The 15,959-nt window shown below is 43.0% G+C and overlaps 1 protein-coding gene across 1 annotated transcript in view; it reads right to left on the bottom strand.

The window, feature by feature from the left end:
- The window catches only part of LOC126473645 (uncharacterized), a 118,332-nt gene that overhangs the window by 19,716 nt on the left and 82,657 nt on the right, over positions 1–15,959 (bottom strand). The window contains exon 3 of the mRNA XM_050100847.1: positions 2,846–3,002. Within this exon, the coding sequence (XP_049956804.1) occupies positions 2,846–3,002 (157 nt within the window). The remainder of the gene's footprint in view (positions 1–2,845; positions 3,003–15,959) is intronic.

Raw genomic sequence — 15,959 nt, 5'->3', positions numbered from 1 at the left:
AACACGTCAGGAAATGACCCCTGACTGAAAGAGCTGTTTGTTAAAGGTTGTAGTGACTACATTAATTCATTTCTACATTCTTTCAGAAATTTCGCTGAGATGTAATCGCAACCACTGAATGTATTTGCTTTTAAGTTGGAAATAGTTTTCAGGATTTCGAGTTGTGTAACACACCTAAAGAAGAATGAATTACTGACATTACTGGGATTTAGCATCTGTGGGGGTCGATCACGTCCTCTCTACTCATCTTACTTCACTGGTCTATGGATCTCTCACATACTTCCTTTAAGTCACTCAGCAATTTTTCATTGTCACTTTTATTATGTTATAGCACTCTGCATTGTCGCTCCCTCCTCTTTCTTTATTTACTATGCTCCACACTGTTTTGGTAACATTACTAGATTGCCACATCTGCGCTTTTAATGTTGCAGTTGATTTCTTTATCCCCAAGGTTACTTGCAAAACATAAATTTAAAAGAGACGAGAAACATAATTTATTAAACTGTTTTGAAGCCCATTTCTCGGGAATCGTAGATTATTTTACAGAATATATTACATTTTTCACTGACGCCAATTAGCTTGTGTACATCTTTCCAATGTGCCAATAAAATTCGTTTTACGTTTATTAGTCCTCATTTCCTTTTTTATTCATTAGTCTTATAGCTGAACTGCAAGTATTTACACAATTTACTCCATGTGTCTATGGAGATGTTGTCAGTAGTGGCGCTACTGATTACCATAACTATAAATTATGTGAAGGAGAATTAGATCATACACTACTGGCCATTAAAATTGCTACACCAAGAAGAAATGCAGATGATAAACGGGTATTCATTGGACAAATATACTAGAACTGACATGCGATTACATTTTCACCCAATTTTGGTGCATAGATCCTGAGAAATCAGTACCCAGAACAACAACCTCTGGCCGTCATAATGGCCTTGATACGCCTGGGCATTGAGTCAAACAGCTTGGATGGTGTGTACAGGTACAGCTGCCCATGCAGCTTAGCGAATATGTGCTCATGCCAAATTTTTTGGGAAGATATTGAAAGGTGCTGAGGAAGGCAGAACGAGGCAGCTAGTACCCAACGTTTCAGTCAAAGTCTTTAAATTTAAACAGGAGCATAATCGCATTTTTTGTACCCTGATAGGAGCATTTTTCCGCTAGTACACAACATAAAAGCAAATGACGAAGCGGCAGAACGAGATACACTACTGGCCATTAAAACTGCTACACCACGAAGATGACGTGCTACAGACGCGAAATTTAACCGTCAGGAAGAAGATGCTGTGATATGCAAATCATTAGCTTTTCAGAGCATTCACACACGGTTGGCGCCGGTGGCGACACCTACAACGTGCTGACATGAGGAAAGTTTCCATCCGATTTCTCATTCACAAACAGCAGCTGACCGGCGTTGCCTGGTGAAACGTTGTTGTGATGCCTCGTGTAAGGAGGAGAAATGCGTACCATTACGTTTCCGACTTTGATAAAGGTCGGTTTGTAGCCTATCGCGATTGCGGTTTATCGTATCACGACATTGCTGCTCGCGTTGGTCGAGATCCTTAATGACTGTTAGCAGAATACGGAATCGGTGGGTTCAGGAGGGTAATACGGAACGCAGTTCTGGATCCCAACGGTATCACTAGCAGTCGAGATGGCTGTAACGGATCGTGCAGCCACATCTCGATCGCTGAGTGAACAGATGGGGACGTTTGCAAGACAACAAACATCTGCACGAACAGTTCGACGACGTTTGCAGCAGCATTGACTATCAGCTCGGAGACCATGGCTGCGGTTACCCTTGACGTTGCATCACAGACAGGAGTGCCTGCGATGGTGTAATCAACGACGAACCTGAATGCACGAATGGCAAAATGTCATTTTTTCGGATGAATCCAGGTTCTGTTTACAGCATCATGATGGTCGCATCCGTGTTTGGCGACATCGCAGTGAACGCACACTGGAAGCGTGTATTCGTCATCGCCATACTGGCGTATCACCCTGCGTGATGGTATGGGGTGCCGTTGGTTACACGTCTCGGCCTCCTCTTGTTCGCATTGACGGCACTTTGAACAATGGACGTTAAATTTCAGATGTGTTACGACCCGTGGCACTACCCTTCATTCGATCCCTGCGAAACCCTACGGTTCAGCAGGATAATGCACGACCGCATGTTGCAGGTCCTGTACGGGCCTTTCTGGATACAGAAAATGTTCGACTGCTGCCCTGGCCAGCAGATTCTCCAGATCTTTAACCAATTGAATACATATGGTCAATGGTGGCCGAGCAACTGGCTCGTCACAATACGCCAGTCACTAGTCTTGATGAACTGTGGTACCGGGTTGAAGCTGCATGGGCAGCTGTACCTGTACACGCCATCCAAGCTCTGTTTGACTCAATGCCCCGGCTTATCAAGGCCGTTATTACGGCCAGAGGTGGTTGTTCTGAGACTGATTTCTCAGGATCTATGCACCCAAATTGCGTGAAAAATGTAATCACATGTCGGTTCTAGTATAATATATTTGTTCAATGAATATCCGTTTATCATCTGCATTTCTTCTTGGTGTAGCAATTTTAATGGGCAGTAGTGTATTTTCAGAAGGAAAGCGTTAAATTTAGGAGATTTCCAAGGCAGAAGCTGTAAGAGAACAGGAACGAGGGAGTGTGGAAGAAGAAGAAGAAGAAAGAAAAGGTGTGGTGAAAAAATGGAGGAAAAGAGCAAATAGGAAGGAATTTAAATTATCACGTGGCTCTCGTTGGCGAAAACTACGTCCCATGACAGCCGCAGAACTTTGCGAAGCATCCGCAGAGTGCGGGCAATGGAGAGGCGCCTTACCGAAGTGGAAGGCCCAGAGCTCCGGCGACGAGCCGCGCAGGTCGCGGTAGCCGCCGTAGACGAGCATGTGGTCGCGCTGCACCAGCGCCGTGTGGCCGCGCCGTCCCCGGGGCGCCGCCTGGCCCTTAGCCGTGCGGACCTTCCGCCAAGTGTTCGTCTGCAACACGATAACACGTCTCACATCACCTGCCTGTACAATACCAGACACTAGGGACATTCTGCGCCACGAGTCAACCTGGTCGACCCTCGACAACTCACTCTACACTGAGGTAACAAAAGTCATGGGATAGCAATACCGCTACACAAGGCATAAAAAGACAGAGCATTAGCGGAGCTGTCATTTGTACTCAACTAATTCAAATGAAAACGTTTATGATGTGAATTAGCAGGCTTTGAATGCGGAATGGTAGTTGGAGCTAATAGGACATTCCATTTCGGAAATCGTTAGCGAATTCAACTTTCCCTGATCCACAGCTCAAGAGTGTGCCGAGAATACCAAATTTCAGGCGTTACCCCTCACAAGGGACAACGCAGTGGCCGACGGCCTTCGCGTAACGACCGAGAGCAGCGGTGTTCACATAGAGTTGTCAGTGCTAACAGACAAGCACAGAAATCTGTGTGGGACGTACGACGAACGTATTTTTAAAAAATTTTTTTTTTATTTTTTATTTTTTTAGTACGTTTCACTCCTTCTCCTCGGGTGGAGGGGGGGGGGGGGAGAAGGCGGGCTGTTTTAAGGCTTACCTCAGTGCCCTTCTTCAGCCAGAGGTTTACATCTTTATTTTATTTATTTTACATAACTTATATTTTTGAATACATGCTATACATAATATTGTTTTTTTAAGGTTCATTAACATATAAATAAGTTTTTGGTAACATTATAAATTAAAATAATTGAAATATAAATAAAAATAAATAAGATTTTTACCATTAAGTAATAGTTTACATTGTTTAGTGTGCTTATATTAGGGATTAGGGTGGTTGCGATTTTTATCATAGTTTTAGTACTATGAGAGTGGTGCGTGTTTTTTTTTTTTTTTTTTTTTCCTTTTTGTTCTGCTTGCTTGTGCAGGAGTGTTATGTGTTGTGGTGTCGTGTTTGTTGTGTTCGTATTTTTGTGTCTTTACTTACTTCTAGGTTACAGATTCTCCTTTCCTGTTACTACAGTACTCGGAGTTGGGTACTACAATATTTTCCTTAGTCTATGACTGTTCTTGTTCTCTTTTGTTGAGTTTTATGTGTGTTGATGTTGTGTTTTTCTGTATGATACTTGTGTGTTTTGTGTGGTGTGGAGCCGTTGCGGTGTTTTGGATGTAGATTTTGGTGCGTTATACTTCACGTCATTGGCTTTTGCTACGGTCTTTCGTCTATGTGTGGTGGGGTTGTTTCAAGATGAGTCAGTTGTGTCATTGTTGGTGCTAGGTCGGGGAATATTCTGGAAGTGTTTTGAGCTACTGTACGCGCAGGGGAATATGTATTTGAATTTTGGTCGTCGTGTCGTTGGTGGTTTGTTTGTCAGTATGTCTTCCATGTCTGGTCTTTTGTGGAGGATATGGGATCCATATCTTGCTCTGCCTACCCCCATGACCATGGACCTTGCCGTTGGTGGGGAGGCTTGCGTGCCTCAGTGATACAGATGGCCGTACCGTAGGTGCAACCACAACGGAGGGGTATCTGCTGAGAGGCCAGACAAACGTGCGGTTCCTGAAGAGGGGCAGCAGCCTTTTCAGTAGTTGCAGGGGCAACAGTCTGGATGATTGACTGATCTGGCCTTGTAACACTAACCAAAACGGCCTTGCTGTGCTGGTACTGCGAACGGCTGAAAGCAAGGGGAAACTACAGCCGTAATTTTTCCCGAGGGCATGCAGCTTTACTGTATGGTTAAATGATGATGGCGTCCTCTTACGTAAAATATTCCGGAGGTAAAATAGTCCCCCATTCGGATCTCCGGGCGGGGACTACTCAGGAAGACGTCGTTATCAGGAGAAAGAAAACTGGCGTTCTACGCATCGGAGCGTGGAATGTCAGATCCCTTAATCGGGCAGGTAGGTTAGAAAATTTAAAAAGGGAAATGGATAGGTTGAAGTTAGATATAGTGGGAATTAGTGAGGTTCGGTGGCAGGAGGAACAAGACTTCTGATCAGGTGAATACAGGGTTATAAATACAAAATCAAATAGGGGTAATGCGGGAGTAGGTTTAATAATGAATAAAAAATAGGAGTGCGGGTTAGCTACTACAAACAGCATAGTGAACACATTATTGTGGCCAAGATAGACACGAAGCTCATGCCTACTACAGTAGTACAAGTTTATATGCCAACTAGCTCTGCAGATGATGAAGAAATTGATGAAATGTATGATGAGATAAAAGAAATTATTCAGATAGTGAAGGGAGACGAAAATTTAATAGTCATGGGTGACTGGAATTCGAGAGTAGGAAAAGGGAGAGAAGGAAACATAGTGGGTGAATATGGATTGGGGGAGAGAAATGAAAGAGGAAGCCGCCTGGTAGAATTTTGCACTGAGCATAACTTAATCATAGCTGACACTTGGTTCAAGAATCATGAAGGAAGGTTGTATACATGGAAGAATCCTGGAGATACTAGAAGGTATCAGATAGATTATATAATGGTAAGGCAGAGATTTAGGAACAAGGTTTTAAATTGTAAGACATTTCCAGGGGCAGATGTGGACTCTGACCACAATCTATTGGTTATGAACTGTAGATTAAAACTGAAGAAACTGCAAAAAGGTGGGAATTTAAGGAGATGGAACCTGGGTAAACTGACTAAACCAGAGGTTGTACAGAGTTTCAGGAAGAGCATAAGGGAACAATTGACAGGACTGGGGGAGAGAAATACAGTAGAAGGAGAATGGGTAGCTCTGAGGGATGAAGTAGTGAAGGCAGCAGAGCATCAAGTAGGTAAAAAGACGAGGGCTAGTAGAAATTCTTGGGTAACAGAAGAAATATTGAATTTAATTGATGAAAGGAGAAAATATAAAAACGCAGTAAATGAAGCAGGCAAAAAGAAATACAAACGTCTCAAAAATGAGATCGACAGGAAGTGCAAAATTGCTAAGCAGGGATAGCTAGAGGACAAATGTAAGGATGTAGAGGCTTATCTCGCTAGGGGTAAGATAGATACTGCCTACAGGAAAATTAAAGAGACCTTTAGAGAAAAGAGAGCCATTTGTATGAATATCAAGAGCTCAGATGAAAACCCAGTTCTAAGCAAAGAAGGGAAAGCAGAAAGGTGGAAGGAGTATATAGAGGGTCTATACAAGGGCGATGTACTTCAGGACAATATTATGGAAATGGAAGAGGATGTAGATGCAGATGAAATGGGAGATACGATACTGCGTGAAGAGTTTGACAGAGCACTGAAAGACCTGAGTCGAAACAAGGCCCCCGGAGTAGACAACATTGCATTGGAACTACTGACGGCCTTGGGAGAGCCAGTCCTGACAAAACTCTACCATCTGGTAAGCAAGATGTATGAAACAGGCGAAATACCCTCAGACTTCAAGAAGAATATAATAATTCCAATCCCAAAGAAAGCAGGTGTTGACGGATGCGAAAATTACCGAACTATCAGTTTAATAAGTCACAGCTGCAAAATACCAACGCGAATTCTTTACAGGCGAATGGAAAAACTGATAGAAGCCGACCTCGGCGAAGATCAGTTTGGATTCTGCAGAAATGTTGGAACACGTGAGGCAATACCCAACGACTTATCTTAGAAAATAGATTAAGGAAAGGCAAACCTACTTTTCTAGCATTTGTAGACTTAGAGAAAGCTTTTGACAATGTTGACTGGAATACTCTCTTTCAAATTCTAAAGGTGGCAGGGGTAAAATACAGGGAGCGAAAGGCTATTTACTATTTGTACAGAAACCAGATGGCAGTTATAAGAGTCGAGGGGCATGAAAGGGAAGCAGTGGTTGGGAAGGGAGTGAGACAGGGTTGTAGCCTGTCCCCGATGTTATTCAATCTGTATATTGAGCAAGCAGTAAAGGAAACAAAAGAAAAATTCGGAGTAGGTATTAAAGTCCATGGAGAAGAAATAAAAACGTTGAGGTTCGCCGATGACATTGTAATTCTGTCAGAGACAGCAAAAGACTTGGAAGAGCAGTTGAACGGAATGGACAGTGTCTTGAAAGGAGGATATAAGATGAACATCAACAAAAGCAAAGCAGGGATAATGGAATGTAGTCGAATTAAGTCGGGTGATGCTGAAGGAATTAGATTAGGAAATGAGACATTTAAAATAGTAAAGGAGTTTTGCTATTTGAGGAGCAAAATAACTGATGATGGTCGAAGTAGAGAGGATATAAAATGCAGACTGGCAATGGCAAGGAAAGCGTTTCTGAAGAAGAGAAATTTGTTAACAGAGAGTATAGATTAGAGTGTCAGGAAGTCGTTTATGAAATTATTTGTATGGAGTGTAGCCATGTATGGAAGTGAAACATGGACGATAAATAGTTTGGACAAGAAGAGAATAGAAGCTTTCGAAATGTGGTGCTACAGAAGAATGCTGAAGATTAGATGGGTAGATCACATAACTAATGAGGAGGTATTGAATAGAATGGGGGAGAAGAGGAGTTTGTGGCACAACTTGACAAGAAGAAGGGACCGGTTGGTAGGACATGTTCTGAGGCATCATGGGATCACTAAATTAGCATTGGAGGGCAGCGTGGAGGGTAGAAAAAGTAGAGGGAGACCAAGAGATGAATACACTAAGCAGATTCAGAAGGATGTAGGTTGCAGTGAGTACTAGGAGATGAAGAAGCTTGCACAGGATAGAGTAGCATGGAGAGCTGTATCAAACCAGTCTCAGGACTGAAGACAACAAAAACAACAAAATCTTGCTCTGAGTTTGATGAGTCTTCTCTGGAGCCGTGTCATGTCTGTGATCTCGTATCCTTCGTTGCTTGGGGTGCGAGGTTGTAGTTTTGCGATGCTGCGCAATAGTCGTTGCTCTGATGCGTATAGTTTTTTCGCTACGGTCTTGGGTATACCGCCTAGTTGCGATGAGGCGTATTCGTAAATAGGTCTGATGTATGTTTTGTATGTGTGTGTGGCTGCCCTTGTGGAACATCCATACAGTCGGCCATGGACTTGTCTCATGAGGTTTTTTGTCTTTTTATGTTTTGTTTAGTAGGTGCTGAAGATGAGTCTTACAGTTTAGGTGTTTGTCAAGGAATACCCCGAGGTATCTTGCGGAGTCTGTGAGTTGTAGGGGTTGGTTCCAGAGTCTGAAGGTGATGTCGGTACGTTTTTGTTGTCGTCTTCGAGTCAGGTTTCGGTGCTGAAATAGCACTGTTTAGTTTTTGTGGGGTTTGGTCTTATCCTCCATTTTGTCATCCAGTCTTCGAGTTTGGTCAAGTATCTTGTGGCTTTTCGTTGTATGATGTCTGTCCGGAGGCCTGTGCACCAGTAGGCGGTATTGTCCGCATATAGCGCCAATTTTTCGTTGGCGTCTCTTGGGGTCGAGACGTCAGGCATGTACAGCGCGTACAGTACTGGAGATAATATGGCTCCTTGTGGGACGCCTGCCTCTGGGGTGAATGGTTCTGATGCTGTGTCATTTACATGGACTCTGGAAATCCTTCTGGCGATCTGGATGCGTATGAACGAACGTATCCGTTAGCACAGTTCGGCGAAATCTGGCGTTATTGGGCTATGGCAACAGACGACCGACGCGAGTGCCTTTGATAACGAGGTAAACTCCCCATTGTACCCCCTTCAGTTTTAGTGGTAAGATGGCCCAGTGATTGGCCCGCCACAAACTTAACATAGATCAAGTATGAAAACAGGAAGAAGGTATACTGAACTGTAAAAAAATGCAAAATAAGAAACAGTGAACAGTCTAAGAACAAGAAGTGCAATAAAGGGCAGCCCAAAACAGCAACGGCGTCATGGGTAAGTGGTCATGGTGTTGGACTACCAACCGGGCGAGCCGTGTTCAAAACTCTCTCGTGCCATATACGAGGGTCAGTCAAATGAAAACTTTAAGTATTTTTTAAAATATTATTTATTGTGCAGAAGTGGTCCAAAGCTATATAACACATTTCAACATAATCTCCCCCATGCTAAATGCAAGTCCTCCATCGCTTACAAAGTGCATAAATTGCTTTATAAAAAAATTCTTTTGGTAGTCCGCGTAACCACTCGTGCACCGCGTGGCGTACCTCTTCATCAGAACGGAACTTCTTTCCTCCCATTGCGTCTTTGAATGGTCCAGACATATGGAAATTACTTGAGGCAAGGTCTGGTGGGTATGCTGGATGAGGAAGACACTCAAAATGCAGGTCTGTGATTGTTGCAACTGTTGTACGGGCAGTGTGGGCCCTTGCATTGTCATGTTGCAAAAGGACACCTGCTGACAGCAACCTGCATAAACATGCTGCAATGTAATTCAGTGTCAGTCGGCGGTTTTCCTTCACTATGGCTTCAACTGCTGCAATGTTCTGTAGAGTCACAACTCGTTGTGCCTGACCTGGACGAGGAGCATCTTCCACTGAAGTCACACAATTTGCGAACTTCCTACTCCATTCGTAGACTTGCTGCTATGACAAACATGAGTCACCGTACTGAACCTTCATTCGTCGATGGATTTCAATAGGTTTCACATCTTCACTACGCAAAAACCGAATAACAGAACGCTGTTCTTCCCTGGTGCAAGTTGCAAGTGTGGCGGCCATCTTCATACTGATACTGCGATGGTATATGTGCATCTGCACTATGCAGGCATCTACAGGCCATTCTGCACGCTGTTTATAGCACGCTTACCAATTTACAGGATAATGGGGCGAAATTTCGATTTGTTATTGCAAATTTGTTTTCATTTGACTCACCCTCTATATATATTCTGTCCGTTCGGTACTGAAATGTTTGTTCTCTTTCTGTAATCTTGACAGTTGTCATACTGTTCTTTGGATATAGAATATGAGTCATGTGGTAAGAATACCGTCGCTTCTAAATGTGATGAATAGTGTGAGCAGGCGAGATAACACATAGGCGTCTCACAGGAATGAAAACAGCCAATAAACGGGTGTGAACTATGTTACAACAAAGGAATTCAAGAGTCCAAACTTCCAAAACGAAACGCAACTTCAAAAACGTTAAAAACATATGTTTTGACAGAGCACAAAGAAACTGTTTTATGTGAAACTGATGCGTTCATTTGTTGCAGCTCATCATTTTCTTGGGAGTTCCCAAATGACGATGGAATTTTCATGGATGAAAATGCGTCGCGTCATCGTGCCACAGTTGTTCGCGGTTGGCTTGAAGAACCTTCTGGGTAATTCGAGCGAATGATTCGGCCACCCAGATCGCCCAACATGAACCCCATCAAACATTTATGGGACATAATCTAGAGGTCAGTTAGCGCGCAAAATCCTGCACCGGCAACACTTTCGCAGTTACGGACGGCTATGGCTCAATATTTCTTCCAACAAGTTCTTGAGTCCACGCCACGCCACGCTGCTCTGCACCAGGCAGGAGGAGGTCCGACACGATATTATGAGGTATTCCATGACTTTCGTCACCTCAGTGCATATTATTGCATTCTACCACATTCACAACATTCAAGGGAATGGTCCAGTCCGACATATCGAAACGTACCCTGGAAATTTTTCACACAGGGTGATTGAACCGAAAGAAATTCACTGTGAAAAGTTTAGCTGCTAAGGCGCGCAGCAAGCATAAAAAAAGGCCAGAAATTGCCAGATTCGCCAGGCGGCTGGAGAGTTGTACATCCCTACCATAGTTTAACAGACAGCACATGCCCAACACTAAGGGGACACATCTGTGACTGACGCAACATCGGTAAGCAGATAAAACAGCACAACGCGATTGTAATTTGTAAAGCGAATTTCATTTTCCTTTGATAGCTTCGTTGACTAAGTCGTTCACAGTTACTATTAGCTCAATTAGCAACTCATTTAATATCTATAATAATTAGCAGCTGCTTCTGCGTTATCGCTAAGAGTTGACAAAGGAGATAAAACTGAATTAACTGGCTTTGTATTTTCTTCGTATGTGCTTGCCAATAGCATCTGTCTTGCTGCAGGTTCCAGAGTTTCACAGTACTGTGGAATCCAGTTAATGTTTTCAATTTTTTGGCCTGGTCAGAACATGAAGAACATGGTACGCAGTCGAAATCACCTACTTCTGCTGAAGACCTCATTATGTGTTGTTTGCTAATTAATTTCTTGGAGACTCATTCAAATGATGTCGATATTTCTTTAGAAAATGTGGAAACATTGAAGAAACAGGAAATGACTCTGGCAATTCTGTGAACTGTGGCTCAGATGATGATTGTAGTTCTAATTAAATACAGTACCTTCCTAGTGCAAAGAAAAGAAGTTCAGTAATAGCCTCCGGTGACAAAGAAAAGGCTGTAAATTTTTTGATTAAACGAACGAGGAGGAAAACAAAGCGGGGGTCGTTTCGTAACATCTGAACGTGAATTGTATAAATGGAAGAAAGAATTACATGAAGTACGAAATTCGCATCAAAATGAAACTCGTAAAAGTGTGAGAGAAAAATGATTCCAAAGATTTAGAACTTCTCGTGAGAGTCAGTGCTCCGTTACCTAGGGAGATCTCCGAGACTGGACCATCTGAATTGCGTATGACTGACTTCCAGTCTTCTTCGGCTTGTTTAAACAGTCACGAAATTGTACGGAAAAGGGAGTGGTAAAATTACGAAATTTACTTCAATAAAACGTGTAGATGTGCTGTCATTAATAGGTAATATTACAGAGAAATTTATTGCTGAGGTGAAGATAAAACTTCTTGTTACCCCTTAAAATGCTGTGTATAAAGCCAATCAATCAAGTTTCGTGTAAGAACCGCACTTTATCATTTCGAGCGAGAAAAGACTGTGGTGCTTGTGCAGTCGATGACTACTATGACACATTCGTGTACAACAATGCCAGTGATAATGTCTGTGGATTATTGTTTCGGCAGTTTTATATCTGTCTTCAGGAATTTCAAGGAACTTTACGACCAAAAATTTAAAAATTGACTGTCGAATTGTAAAAACCTAGTATTCGACGCAGCAAAATCAGAAAAAGATGGGAGAGAATAATGTCCAATATTACAACAAAAAGGTCTTCTTACCAATTGCAGAGCCGGCCGCTGTGACCGAGCGGCTCTAGGCGCTTTAGTCGAGAAATGTGCTGCTGCTACGGTCGTAGGTTCAAATCCTGCCCCTGGCATGGATGTGTGTGTTGTCCTTAGGTTAGTTCGGTTTGTAGTTCTAAGTCTAGGGGACTGATGACCTCAGATGTTAAGTCCCGCCGGCCGAGGAGGCCGAGCGGTTCTAGGCGCTACAGTCTGGAACCGCGCGACCGCTACGGTCGCAGGTTCGAATCCTGCCCCGGGCGTGGATGTGTGTGATGTACTTAGGTTAGTCAGGTTTAAGTAGTTCTAAGTTCTAGGGGACTGATGACCACAGCAGTTAAGTCCCATAGTGCTTAGAGCCATTTGATTTGAACAAATTGCAGAAAAATTTACTGTTTTTGTTGGGCTGTTGGCCTGGTCAGAACATCCGTGTTTAGGAAGACGACCAAAATTCTGTTAATATAATTAGGATTCCACCCGTAACTAATTCTGTGATTCAGCCTCTCAATAATCCAGTACTACACTTCACATTTTTGTGATTGCTGTGTGGTCCGAACAAGACACAGCCAGGGCAAAAGCACCACAGGTGCAAAGATGTAAGTTGGTGCCAGTGCTATAGACACACCAGCGCCACGGGCGGCGCTGAGGATGAAGATATCGACTTCGCCTCGGCCAATCCATCAATGACCGGACGACAACAGAGAGAAGCCTACTCGGAAGATAGTAGAGCAGCTCTCGCCCAGTTGGTTACAGATCATCGTCCAGGACTGACTTAGACATGGAATATCGTTTAGTGAACTTTTAGAAATGTACAGACAGTTGTTGTAAATTGCATTTGCTATGTACTGTGAAGTTTACCTACGATTATTTGCACTTAGTTAGCCATTGTGGGCCTTTTTGTGTTATATTACAAGCAGTGTTACAGACTTCAGTATTCAACTAGTCACAAAGATAAGTAAATATTTTAACTCATTTGTGTGACTTTGTTATTAATTTGTTGGAGTGTTGGTAGAACCTTCGTTCGCCTATCCTGTTACTTTCACGAACTCACCATAACAACAGTAGCAGCCCGAGCTCCGCAATAGTATCGACGAGGCCTTTACAAAACTGGACAGGAGTGTTTACAAAAGTGATGATTACAGCGAATAACCAAGGAAACGTTTCATTGCTAGTAAAACATACTGTATTGAAAAATTATCATAAGAACTGTGCTACAGGAATTGTTTTAAAATATTTCATAGCACAAAATTAAAGTCGCCTGTAACATCACACACTACCCCGATTTTCTCTCCTCTGCCAGTCACTTGTGTAATAATTACATCTGCAACAGTTTATGGACTGCAGGTTATTCAAAAAAGTAATGACCTGAGACGTTTTTGATTCGGTTTAAGTGCTTAAAATTTGCGTGGTTACACTTTGGCCTTCGCACTATATTCTCTGCGTCTGCTTATACGCCAAATCGCGCGCTAGGCATGCTGTTAAAAGCGGTTCTTCGCGCGACAAAATTGAGTAACTGTAACATAAAAAAATACTTGCAGTGCACTTTAGCAACTAAAATTTTGACATCGCATTTCTTTCGGTGTATTCTTCCTGTGTGAAAACTTTCAGGGTATGTTTCGGTATGTCGGACTGGACCATTTACTTGTCAGTGTGCTTGACAGAACGACACTAACGCCCCTACCAGCGACAGAACCAGCCGTGAGATTTATGTTTGTTTTTAATTTAAAAAAATGGTTCAAATGGCTCTAAGCACTATGGGACTTAACTTCTCAGGTCATCAGTCCCCTAGTACTTAGAACTACTTAAACCTAACTAACCTAAGGACATCACACACACCCATGCCCGAGGCAGGATTCGAACCTGCGACCATAGCGGTCGCGCGGTTCCAGACTAGCGCCTAGAACCGCTCGCACAATAAAAAAATTTTCAGTGTTATTTAATTACTTTTGATGTGCCGAAGACATAATTTTTATTTGATACGAACCGTCGACATACGGACAGACACAAAATTTCCCAGAGTTTCGCAGTCAGTTTGCACGTAATCGAGACTTATTGAATTCCATAACAGAAAAAAGGTCGTTCACAGAAATATGTCGATCGCATTATTGTAGCACTTTTGTAACCTCATTATGGAGACTACCTGAGGAAAGCGATGTAGACGTACTGGACAGTTTTGATGCAAAAATATTTGTTATTAAAACTGGAATTACCTTGCAGGTCAGTCGGTTATATCCGCTTGTGCACAGGGGATAGTTCAACTGAAATGGCAAACGGTCTCTAAAACAGCTTGAAAACAGATGCAAGACTACAATGTCCTCAAAATCTTTATAAAACTATACTTGTAATTCACCGAGAGAGGTGGCGCAGTGGTTAGACACTGGACTCGCATTCGGGAGGACGACGGTTCAATCCCGCGTCCGGCCATCCTGATTTAGGTTTTCCGTGATTTCCCTAAATCACTCCAGGCAAATGCTGGGATGGTTCCTCTAAAAGGGAACGGCCGACTTCCTTCCCCATTCTTCCCTAATCCGATGAGACCGATGACCACGCTGTCTGGTCTCCTTCCCCAAACAACCAACCAACCAACTTGTAATTCTTTCAAGGCCACAACGATTTCTTCAAACCTTGTGTTTTCTTTAACGCCAGTGAGGTTAGGGAACTGAACTGTTTTTGTCAGAACGTGTCCTTTGCACAACACGATTTTCCTTTTAAATGCACCACCGTAAAATCAGAGAAAAGTTACCTTCCAACGTGTTATTGTGGGCAGTGTGCAGGCAAGCCCACTAACAATGCGAAGTCTGTTATCCATTCCGGATGTTCTAATTTTCGTTCCTGCACTCCTTTTTACTTCATGAACTCAAAAATAGCCAGTTTTAGATCGAAAAATCGTTTCAGGCATGTTCCTGATCGTAACCATTGTACTTTGCAGTAATACATGAAGTCTCCCTACTCTTCGTTCCACTACAAACTGTTAGAAATGACAATGGAATAATGCGCGCGACTTCAGATATTTTGCTGTTAGTACCACCAATTTCTGCACGTGCTCCATACCAGCAAATGTAGCACAAAGTACTTCTTGAGGTGCAGAACATGAATCCCGACTGTCGATCGGTGTAATTTTTGGCTCTTTCATTGTCATCTAAATCCTCAAATTCTTTCTGCATGGTACTGTAATGTCTTTTCATACCAAATACAGTATGCAGTACCCGTCCCTTATGCGAACTGAGAAATCTCACCCCTCTCCTATGTCATTCCCATTCATTTTAAAGGATTGTAACGATAGGTCACTAGACTGCCTCTTTTTGTGCAAACAACCACTGGACCTGTGAATGTCCTTCGCACCACGAACTAACAGCGATAATACGACGATTCTACATCTACATCTACATCCATACTCCGCAAGCCACCTGACGGTTTGTGGCGGAGGGTATCTTGAGTACCTCTATCGGTTCTCCCTTCTATTCCAGTCTCGTATTGTTCGTGGAAAGAAGGATTGTCGGTATGCTTCTGTGTGGGCTCTAATCTCTCTGATTTTATCCTCATGGTCTCTTCGCGAGATATACGTAGGAGGGAGCAATATACTGCTTGACTCTTCGGTGAAGGTATGTTCTCGAAACTTTAACAAAAACCGGTACCGAGCTACTGAGCGTCTCTCCTGCAGAGTCTTTCACTGGATTCTGCCGAACTCAGAGTTTTGCCAACCCAAACATGCCGCACTGCAAAGCTAAACGGAACGTTGCGGTGTTCCCAGTACTTCCGACAAGGACCGAGTAAAGCCGAGTGACAGGACGGGGCTTGGTCCGCACACGCTGCACGCGTAAAGTTCGGCACGCCGTGGTCGGCCCTGGCTTATTTAGTAAGTTAACCATGGGGCACTAAAAGGGGGAAACTGTTACATTGCTACCAAACCATCGTAAATTGTACTACTCCAAATTTTATTCAAAGGAAGTCCTAATTTGTAGGATATGCACTAGATACTTAG

The sequence above is a fragment of the Schistocerca serialis genome, chromosome 4 (assembly GCF_023864345.2).
Source record: "Schistocerca serialis cubense isolate TAMUIC-IGC-003099 chromosome 4, iqSchSeri2.2, whole genome shotgun sequence".
NCBI classification, from domain to species: domain Eukaryota; kingdom Metazoa; phylum Arthropoda; class Insecta; order Orthoptera; family Acrididae; genus Schistocerca; species Schistocerca serialis.
The sequence above is the reverse complement of the archived record's forward strand: the minus strand, read 5'-3'. Positions and strand labels throughout refer to the sequence as shown.